Source organism: Protobothrops mucrosquamatus, unplaced genomic scaffold (assembly GCF_001527695.2).
Source record: "Protobothrops mucrosquamatus isolate PMUCROS unplaced genomic scaffold, P.Mucros_1.0 scaffold687, whole genome shotgun sequence".
Classification (NCBI taxonomy): Eukaryota; Metazoa; Chordata; class Lepidosauria; order Squamata; family Viperidae; genus Protobothrops; species Protobothrops mucrosquamatus.
This window is the reverse complement of record NW_015386973.1, coordinates 215,030-225,913: the sequence shown is the minus strand read 5'-3', so window position 1 is coordinate 225,913 and position 10,884 is coordinate 215,030. Positions and strand designations below refer to the sequence as shown.

At 36.7% G+C, this 10,884-nt stretch overlaps 1 protein-coding gene across 4 annotated transcripts in view; it reads right to left on the bottom strand.

The window, feature by feature from the left end:
- ACTR6 (actin related protein 6) overlaps nt 1–8,262 on the bottom strand; it is a 14,843-nt gene extending 6,581 nt beyond the window's left edge. The window contains exons 1-7 of one of the 4 annotated variants that reach the window (XM_015818152.1): nt 7,993–8,262; nt 7,104–7,221; nt 6,695–6,763; nt 2,637–2,760; nt 2,372–2,507; nt 2,230–2,286; nt 499–597 (exon numbers count right to left, since the gene is read on the bottom strand). In XM_015818152.1, the coding sequence (XP_015673638.1) occupies nt 499–597; nt 2,230–2,286; nt 2,372–2,507; nt 2,637–2,760; nt 6,695–6,763; nt 7,104–7,221; nt 7,993–8,222 (833 nt within the window). In that variant the 5' untranslated portion in view covers nt 8,223–8,262. Of the gene's footprint in view, nt 1–498; nt 598–2,229; nt 2,287–2,371; nt 2,508–2,636; nt 2,761–3,235; nt 3,305–3,644; nt 3,763–4,532; nt 4,800–6,694; nt 6,764–7,103; nt 7,222–7,992 lie in introns of those variants that run through there. The other 3 variants (XM_015818153.1, XM_015818151.1, XM_015818154.1) reach the window with 3 other exon arrangements.
- Between the last annotated feature and the right edge of the window lie 2,622 nt (nt 8,263–10,884).

Below are 10,884 nucleotides of genomic sequence, written 5' to 3'. Positions count from 1 at the left end.
TTATTATTATTATTATTATTATTATTATTATTATTATTATTATTATTATTATTATTATTATTATTATTATTATTATTATTATTATTCTTAAATGGGCTTTCAAAATGATTATTAGGTAAATGGTAGAAGTAGAAAAAATGTGTAGCACATCCTTGATTTTAAACATCATTATTTCTTCTATTTAAAATATTTTAGGTCACCTTTATAGGCAAAAACTTCTCTTTAAAGTGGACTAGAAAACTACATCTCTCTTCTCTCATGGATCAGATCACAAACTGAAATCTAAATCAAAGGTCTTCCCAAAGATCTTTTGTCTCTCCTTCTAGATACGTATGATGGGGCACAGAAGATAAAATATTTCATATATGCTCAAAGAGTACCTTTTTAATTACAAAAATGTCAGCCTAACTAAGTGGCATGCTTTTTCAGGATCAAGCCCTATAAATTTCCTAATTTTAGTAAAATAAACAACACTTAATATATTTAAAAACAGCATACTTGGCAATCTCCATATCCTTGAAAAAGTCTTGTGAAACATAACATACATCTTCTTTCACTTGATTAATCACATGAGTTTCATCCATAACATGGAGCTGCCTAGAAAAATTACAAGTTTTGAAAAAGTTATTTATTCTGTTTGCTTTGTCAGTTTATTATAAGTGTTGAAGGAAAATTATTTAACTTCGTATTTCATAGTCCAAGTGCAAGATTATGGAAAAACCCATTTAATGTTCTACAGATATAGGTATACTACTAAATTTAATGGTAAATTGAGGAATTAAAATTTACAACCGTTACAGTAATCTATTTGACTTCTCAGTAAATTCTGGTTAAGGATTTGTTGGGCAACCCTGCTAAACTTCATAGCTCCTTGTAGCTTAAGGACATGACATTTCGTTTCCAAAATTGGTACAATGAGTTCGTAGAAAGATAATTAGAGCCTGAAATGGTCATCTATTCCAACCTCCTGCTCAGCGCCGTATCTCCTTATAATTTTAGCTATTGGTTTTGGTTTTGCTATTAGGAACAACAGAAAATAAGTCCCACATTTCCTTCTATGTAAGATCTTCATATATTTGAAAACTACTAATACCCAAATTGTTTAACTCCTTTCCTAGGGCAGTGATGGCCTAGGAAAGGAGTGGGGGTGGGCCCAAAACTGGCCCCACCCCCACTCCACCTCCCTGCTCCGCTCCCGCTCTGCCCCCCCACCCCGCCCACAGGACCACTCACCACCTCCAGGGCCCGCCGATCGCCCAGGCAGCCCAGCAGCACTATGGTGGCCACACCCTCTGCCTGCATCCTGCAGCATCAACTGCATGATGGGGCATGAGGGCAGAGTCTTGTCTACGCTGCCTGGCTGCCATGTCCTTGGCTGCGCTGCTCCATGTGGGCCATGCGCGAGGGCGACTCTCCTTCAGGGGGGCTGCTGGAGAGGAGGGGGTCGCGGGGGGAGGCAAGGCTGGGGCAACGGCACGTGTGCCCACAGGGCTCCGAGTGCCACCTCTGGCACCCGTGCCATAGGTTCGCCACCACTGTCCTAGGGGTTGGTTTTCATACTCTTCCCTGAATTTACTTTGCCACTGTCCGTTTTTGATCTGTAGTGACATTTGAATACAATATTGTAAATGGGATCTGATTTGTGCAGAACAGAACAATTACTCCCATGATCTGGACTTTTCTGTTTAATGAACACGCAATCCTTGTTAGCAACCACAAACAGGTCTGCAATCTATATCTGTGCTATATGTTTTTTCCTACCAAGATGCAGAACTACATTTCTCCCTGTTAATCATTAATTTTAGTCCACTTATCAAGATTTCCTAGATCTTTTCAAATCTTTTCTTTTTCATCTAAAGTATTAACTTTCCTTACAGCTTTGCATCATCTGCAAATTTTATAATTGATAAAAATGTTGAACATAAAGCAGTCACTCCAAGTCAAAGTGACACCATTAATTAGCATATTTTGGATGTGGTCATTCAGTCAACTGTCAGTCCATCTAACAATAGAATCCTCTAGCCCATATTTTATCATTTATTAAATAGAGTATCTTGACACATTCTATCAAAGATTTTGTTGAGGTCCACATATATATGACCACAGTATCCCTCTGATCTATTTAAGTAGCAGTTCTCCCAAAGAAGATGAGTTTAATCTAGCATGATTTGTTTGTTTGATGATAGGGTTAAATGGGGTACTTTTGCAGAGTCAAAATAAATGCTTTACCTGTAAGAGATTATTTCCTTTAAATGATTGGTTAAGAGTTTTCCTCCAACATTAATCCTGGAAATTAAAAAAAAAAGTTAACAAAATTTTCATATATTTTTAAAACAAAATTTCCTCTTTTATGAATGCTTAAATATTTTACCTTATTATTGCTTCTTTCTTCTTTTTACTTCTGCAGTAAGGCACAATGTGTGTAAAAGAATATCCACTGTCCACAATAATACAACACAATTCTGATGGGTTATCTCGGAAGTATCTATGGGCACTAAGAGCTCCAGCTGCAACATAATATACCATATTATAGCTATTTTTATTAACAGTAACATAATAAATTTTAATGTGCTGAATCAATGTCACGATGAAGAAAAGCATTATACATTTTCTGGACAGTGGACAATATCACTCACCATTTACTCTGAGAACTGCTTGGAATTGGTATTCTTCAAATAATATTTCATTCATAGACTCTTGAATTGAGCTAAAGTTGAAATAAGGTTCTGTGATGATTATATTAGTATCAACAAAATCTACCTGTAAAGGAAAACATTTCAAGAACTGGAAGTAGTTTTAAAATAAAACTTTAGACATAATATCTTCCTGATATTAATTCAAAATCCATATTAAAGATATATCTTTTTTATTGGGTATGTCTAGTTTAATGAAGAGAAGGACGAGGGGGGACATGATAGCAGTGTTCCAATATCTCAGGGGCTGCCACAAAGAAGAGGGAGTCAAGCTATTCTCCAAGGCTCCTGAAGGCAGGACGAGAAGCAACGGATGGAAACTGATCAAGGAGAGAAGCAACCTAGAACTAAGGAGAAACTTCCTGACAGTTAGAACAATTAACCAGTGGAACAACCTGCCTCCAGAAGCGGTGAATGCTCCAACACTGGAAGTTTTTAAGAAGAGACTGGACAGCCATTTGTCTGAAATGGTGTAGGGTTCCTGCCNTGCCTTTTGCTGTTGTCTTACATCTATATTCAAGGTATACAAAAATGCAAGTTACCTGATACATTTCTTTTCCAAAAAGATAATCCCATACTTGTCTCTGAACATCCCAATTAACCAAGTATCCCTATTTTTAAAAAAGGAAAAAATACACTTGCATAATTCAAATTTTTCAACCAATATTTTGTCTATATAATTTACAAAACATCAAGTATAAAAAAATGATATTTGACAATATATAGTGAAAGCCTCTCATTTCTTTAAGAATATTTTGCTTTCGGAAAAAATATTTAAAGTTCTGCCCAGTTCCTATTTATCTCATATAAACAATAACTGGTTCTAGCAAGCTGAAAAAAATGTACACCCAAGCTAGTGTGATCAGGACTGTAGGATAAAGTTATAATTATTAAAAAATTAAGTGGAAAACAAAAACAATATTACATATATTGAGGCATGTTTCTAGTTACCTTCTGAAAAGGGAGAATATAAAAAAGTCCAGAGGGATCTTTAATTTCATCCAGTTGGTTAGCTGTAAATGTTTTCAAACGAGCAGTCTTTGATCTGAACTGACAATTGGGAATGACACTGTGGGAAGGAGAAAAAAAAATTCTAGTAATTCCTAAATATGCATTTAAACAAGCTGTCATCTGTAAATGAACATAGCAAATAACAAAATACTGTCAATATAAAAAAATTTCAAGGGAAATGCTCTATTAAATTAAATATTTTATTAGAGTTGGATGCAGCAAACTAATGTCTGGAACCAAAGGGGCCTGAGACTCAATAAAGTTTCATACAGTTAAATCAAATTCTCAGTTCGATATTTTCAAGATTTCTTAAATCAAATATGCGTATTTTCTGCAAAAAAAGCCTGAAGCCTTAAAAATACAAATGAAACTTAAAGGAAGCTCAGGGTTTAAAGTATTATTAACACTTATTTTAAGCATTACACGCAGACAATTTATCCAGATTCTAGATAGTTGGAGGATTAGTTCCTATGCAATCAGAAGGCTCCAAATAAACTAAGTATGCTGTGACGTATATTTGCAAAAATTGCTGATCCATCTATAAATAGAAAACAGATTCTTCCAAATTCTCCTTGGTGGGAAAAAATTTATAATGAACAACACAGTTCAATAAATGACGTTTCCATAGTTAAAAAAATCTGAGTGTTTGTTGAGAAACGTACAGTTTGGGAATGTTTCTCTTCATTCACGGTAACAATACATCCTGGATTATCCTTATATGAAACATGTAAGAAACTCCATAGATTCGTCGTCAATTATCCTAAAACGATATCTCTGAATACAGACTCCAAGATTTCTCCATAACTATTTCGAGCGAACCAGCCTCACCTGACATGAGCATGACTGTATCCAATCTTGGCATTATAAGCGCCGTTATCCAACACGAGCGTCGCCATTTTCCTTTCATGACTAAGTGTCTCGACTCCGCCCCATTGCCTAGAAGAAAAACCACCTAAAACCTCCGCATCAATCGAGGAGATTTCTCTTCCCTGGTTCGATCTACCTTCGTAAAGTAGGCTATTATTGCAATATGCTCCCATGAATGGGCAAAGACTCATATAGATATGAAAATCGCCCAAAAGCTGAGATACATGTATATAAAAATGATTATTTTAATTTATAGCTCTTCCGGGTTCGCTTTTTTTAGTTCCGGTATAGAGGTGAAACTAGTCCATTTAAACAAGACGCGGCAATATATAAATCGTTTCTTAAGTCTTTGTAATGTATGACTTACTTGGAGTAATAATTTTTTTTTTTTAATCGCATATTCAAAACCCGAACTGCTGTATGTAGTTTAGTGGATCATTCCAGGTCATTGCCATTAGACTGGCATGAGAACGGAGAGTATAAAAGGGTTTTCTGCGAACGACTTTTAACGAAATTTAAAACGGAATCAATCCTAATTTTAGAGTATACCAATGCTTTGTAGATTAGCGAAGTCCCATTTTTTGTCAGTTCCCCAATTCCTACTAAAGATATATTTTATTACACAGGAAAGCTGGGGTGGTCAACTACTTTGGGCACGATTTGGCAGGTTTATTTTTCCCAAAAGTTAAAATAATAGATTCATTCCATTACTTTAGTATAACTCAGTTTGTCACTGGATGTTTGTTTGAATTTATAAACAGCTACATCTGGGAAATAACCTATAAAATGAAGTGTTTCACTCTACCCTATATTTATGTATGTATATACTCGGGTAAGAAGAGCACATTCCTATTTAAACTAGCTGCAATGAGACTAAGCTATTCAACTGGATCACACGTGTGAATCACCATGTGATGCACGCACGCTGCAGATTTTAAAAATACATTTATAATTTTAAGTTTAATGGAAAGTGCTACTGGATTTTTCTTAGAACTTTGTAATCAATTCCTTACAACAATCCCTTTCTTTGATTATCTTCAATACAGGTACACTAATGTTGGGTAGCTTCATGTTTGCAAGGTTTGTAACATTAAAAAAGATTCTTTATTGTTATTGACTAAACAGACTGAATTTCAGAAAGTAATCCCCTACTTATAAATCTCTACAATTAGAAGATCGATCTATAAAAACAGGAATGCAATAGAGGTGGATGGGTTATGTCTTGGAAAATAAAACTGATACTAGGAAAAAGTAGATTCAGTTATAAATAAATGAGAATAACATTCAAAAACAGTAAGCTTTCTGAACCGTATATTTATTGCATCTTTTAGGGGAATGCACTCTTTTAATGCTAATTTATTGTGGAAAGTATATTTTAAAAATTCATTCAGCAATTTTAACAAACTGCTAGATGCTTTTAAGTCTCCCAAAAACATTACAGAAAGTTGACTTCTCAGTCCAGGAAATGTCCAAAAAGTGGGATAGGACTAGAAATAAATTGATTGGTTGTTTTTTTTTTTATTTCCATACTTTCTTTTGGATTATATATCCTTGTTTTTATTGTTGCATTATATAATCCAGGACTTTTCAACCAGTGGTACGGGTACCACCTGTGGTACATTGGCACCTGGCAGGTGGTACGCAACCATCCTAGAAAAGTGGTAGCGGGGGAGGGGAATGAGCTGAACTGGTGGCAGCACCGCACAAGCCTGAGCGAGAGATGGCTGGAGCTGCAGGGCTGTCAGGGCTCAGCAGAAGCGCCAGGATCAGTGCCGCTTTCCAGATGATCGGCGCTTCTTTGGGGCTGTCAGGGCTCAGTGGAAGCGCCAGGATCAGCGCCAGACTCCAGCTGGAGCTCGGCACTGATCCTGGTGCTTCTGCTGAGCCCAGAAGAAGCGCAGATCAGCTGGAATGTTGCAGCATCTCCAGGGTCTTGTGATTTACATTCAGATGCTTGGCAACTGAATGTAAATTTATGATGGTCACAGTGTCCCAGAATCATGTGAAGTGACCAAAACCTGCTGCAAGCACCCAGTAGACGGGGGGGGGGGGGAATAAAAACCAAACNTGCCTTTTGCTGTTGTCTTACATCTATATTCAAGGTATACAAAAATGCAAGTTACCTGATACATTTCTTTTCCAAAAAGATAATCCCATACTTGTCTCTGAACATCCCAATTAACCAAGTATCCCTATTTTTAAAAAAGGAAAAAATACACTTGCATAATTCAAATTTTTCAACCAATATTTTGTCTATATAATTTACATAACATCAAGTATAAAAAAATGATATTTGACAATATATAGTGAAAGCCTCTCATTTCTTTAAGAATATTTTGCTTTCAGAAAAAATATTTAAAGTTCTGCCCAGTTCCTATTTATCTCATATAAACAATAACTGGTTCTAGCAAGCTGAAAAAAATGTACACCCAAGCTAGTGTGATCAGGACTGTAGGATAAAGTTATAATTATTAAAAAATTAAGTGGAAAACAAAAACAATATTACATATATTGAGGCATGTTTCTAGTTACCTTCTGAAAAGGGAGAATATAAAAAAGTCCAGAGGGATCTTTAATTTCATCCAGTTGGTTAGCTGTAAATGTTTTCAAACGAGCAGTCTTTGATCTGAACTGACAATTGGGAATGACACTGTGGGAAGGAGAAAAAAAAATTCTAGTAGATTCCTAAATATGCATTTAAACAAACCGTCATCTGTAAATGAACATAGCAAATAACAAAATACTGTCAATATAAAATTTTTTCAAGGGAAATGCTCTATTAAATTAAATATTTTATTAGAGTTGGATGCAGCAAACTAATGTCTGGAACCAAAGGGGCCTGAGACTCAATAAAGTTTCATACAGTTAAATCAAATTCTCAGTTCGATATTTTCAAGATTTCTTAAATCAAATATGCGTATTTTCTGCAAAAAAGCCTGAAGCCTTAAAAATACAAATGAAACTTAAAGGAAGCTCAGGGTTTAAAGTATTATTAACACTTATTTTAAGCATTACACGCAGACAATTTATCCAGATTCTAGATAGTTGGAGGATTAGTTCCTATGCAATCAGAAGGCTCCAAATAAACTAAGTATGCTGTGACGTATATTTGCAAAAATTGCTGATCCATCTATAAATAGAAAACAGATTCTTCCAAATTCTCCTTGGTGGAAAAAAATTTATAATGAACACCACAGTTCAATAAATGACGTTTCCATAGTTAAAAAAAATCTGAGTGTTTGTTGAGAAACGTAGAGTTTGAGAATGTTCCTCTTCATTCACGGTAACAATACATCCTGGATTATCCTTATATGAAACATGTAAGAAACTCCATAGATTCGTCGTCAATTATCCTAAAACGATATCTCTGAATACAGACTCCAAGATTTCTCCATAACTATTTCGAGCGAACCAGCCTCACCTGACATGAGCGTGACTGTATCCAATCTTGGCATTATAAGCGCCGTTATCCAACACGAGCGTCGCCATTTTCCTTTCATGACTAAGGGTCTCGACTCCGCCCCATTGCCTAGAAGAAAAACCACCTAAAACCTCCGCATCAATCGAGGAGATTTCTCTTCCCTGGTTCGATCTACCTTCGTAAAGTAGGCTATTATTGCAATATGCTCCCATGAATGGGCAAAGACTCATATAGATATGAAAATCGCCAAAAAGCTGAGATACATGTATATAAAAATGATTATTTTAATTTATAGCTCTTCCGGGTTCGCTTTTTTAGTTCCGGTGTAGAGGTGAAACTAGTCCATTTAAACAAGACGCGGCAATATATAAATCGTTTCTTAAGTCTTTGTAATGTATGACTTACTTGGAGTAATAATTTTATTTTATTTTTAAATCGCATATTCAAAACCCGAACTGCTGTATGTAGTTTAGTGGATCATTCCAGGTCATTGCCATTAGACTGGCATGAGAACGGAGAGTATAAAAGGGTTTTCTGCGAGCGACTTCTAACGAAATTTAAAACGGAATCAATCCTAATTTTAGAGTATACCAATGCTTTGTAGATTAGCGAAGTCCCATTTTTTGTCAGTTCCCTAATTCCTACTAAAGATATATTTTATTACACAGGAAAGCTGGGGTGGTCAACTACTTTGGGCACGATTTGGCAGGTTTATTTTTCCCAAAAGTTAAAATAATAGATTCCTCCATTACTTTAGTATAACTCAGTTTGTCACTAAATGTTTGTTTGAATGTATAAACAGCTACATCAGGGAAATAACCTATAAAATGAAGTGTTTCACTCTACTCTATATTTATGTATTTATATACTTGGGTAAGAAGACCACATTCCTATTTAAACTAGCTGCAATGAGACTAAGCTATTCAACTGGATCACACGTGTGAATCACCATGTGATGCACGCACGCTGCAGATTTTAAAAATACATTTATAATTTTAAGTTGTTTAATGGAAAGTGCCACTGGATTTTTCTTAGAACTTTGTAATCAATTCCTTACAACAATCCCTTTCTTTTATTATCTTCAATACAGGGACACTAATGTTGGGTAGCTTCACGTTTGCAAGGTTTGTAACATTAAAAAAGATTCTTTATTGTTATTGACTAAACAGACTGAATTTCAGAAAGTAATCCCCTACTTATAAATCTCTACAATTAGAAGATCGATCTATAAAAACAGGAATGCAATAGAGGTGGATGGGCTATGTCTTGGAAAATAAAACTGATACTAGGAAAAAGTAGATTCAGTTATAAATAAATGAGAATAACATTCAAAAACAGTAAGCTTTCTGAACCGTATATTTATTGCATCTTTTAGGGGAATGCACTCTTTTAATGCTAATTTATTGTGGAAAGTATATTTTAAAAATTCATTCAGCAATTTTAAGAAACTGCTAGATGCTTTTAAGTCTCCCAAAAATATTACAGAAAGCTGACTTCTCAGTCCAGGAAATGTCCAAAAAGTGGGATAGGATAGAAATAAATTGATTGGTTGTTTTTTTTTTTATTTCCATACTTTCTTTTGGATTATATATCCTTGTTTGTATTGTTGCATTATATAATCCAGGGCTTTTCAACCAGTGGTACGGGTACCACCTGTGGTACATTGGCACTTGGCAGGTGGTACACGATCATCCTAGAAAAGTGGTAGCGGGGGAGGGGAATTAGCTGAACTGGTGGCAGCACCGCACAAGCCTGAGTGAGAGATGGCTGGAGCTGCAGGGCTGTCAGGGCTCAGCAGAAGCGCCAGGATCAGTGCCGCTTTCCAGATGATCAGCACTTCTTCGGGGCTGTCAGGGCTCAGTGGAAGCGCCAGAATCAGCGCCAGGCTCCAGCTGGAGCTCGGCGCTGATCCTGGTGCTTCTGCTGAGCCCAGAAGAAGCGCCGATCAGCAGGAATGTTGCAGCATCTCCAGGGTCTTGTGATTTACATTCAGATGCTTGGCAACTGATCATATTTATGACGGTCACAGTGTCCCAGGATCATGTGAAGTGACCAAAACCTGCTGCAACCACCCAGCAGACGGGGGGGGGGGAAATAAAAACCAAACACCCCCCCACCCCATCCTCGCTGCCAATCCTCAACAGAAATGCTCACAACAATGAAAACCTCGGACAGGAGGAAGAGTGCCGCCGGGTGAGCAGGCAGGTGTCTTGCTCGGCTGTGGCTTGGGGGGCACTTTTTCAGTGCCATTGTAACTTCAAACAGTCACTAAGCGAACTGTTGTAAGTCGAGGACTACCTGTACTTTATCACTTTTCCTTTTTTTTTTTTTGTTATCAAGTTTTTGACACCTTGCTAGGCGACTGGTGGTACTCGGATGTTGCCATATCCTAAAAGTGGTACAATGGGTCAAAAGTTTGAAAAGCCCTGCACTAGATGACATCGCTAGGGCCCGCTGCCTTAGAAGAGTGAGGAAAATCCTCAGGGATGACTCACACCCTTCTAGCATCGGGTAGAAGAAATAGAAGTATAGCCAGCCGCACCAACAGGCTAAAGAAGTTTCTACCATGGGCTGTTAAGACTCCTGAATGGGAAATAACTCCATATATGACAGACTTGCGGGGGCTGGTGCATTGTGCAATAAGTTCACATGATGTAGTAACATGGTGGGTTTGTTGTCACTGTGAGTTGTGTAGTGGGGGGAGGGAGGCTCAGCCAATCTCATTGTACACATGTTGCATTTTGACAATAAAGGTTGATTTGATTTGATTTGTAGATTGTATAAGAATCCTCTCTGATATGCAAATAGAACTATTTTCAGGCTTTTTGCTGACTAAGAATATATAGTGCTTTTTTTCTATTAAAAAAAAAAAAGGTGCCGGAACTCACACAC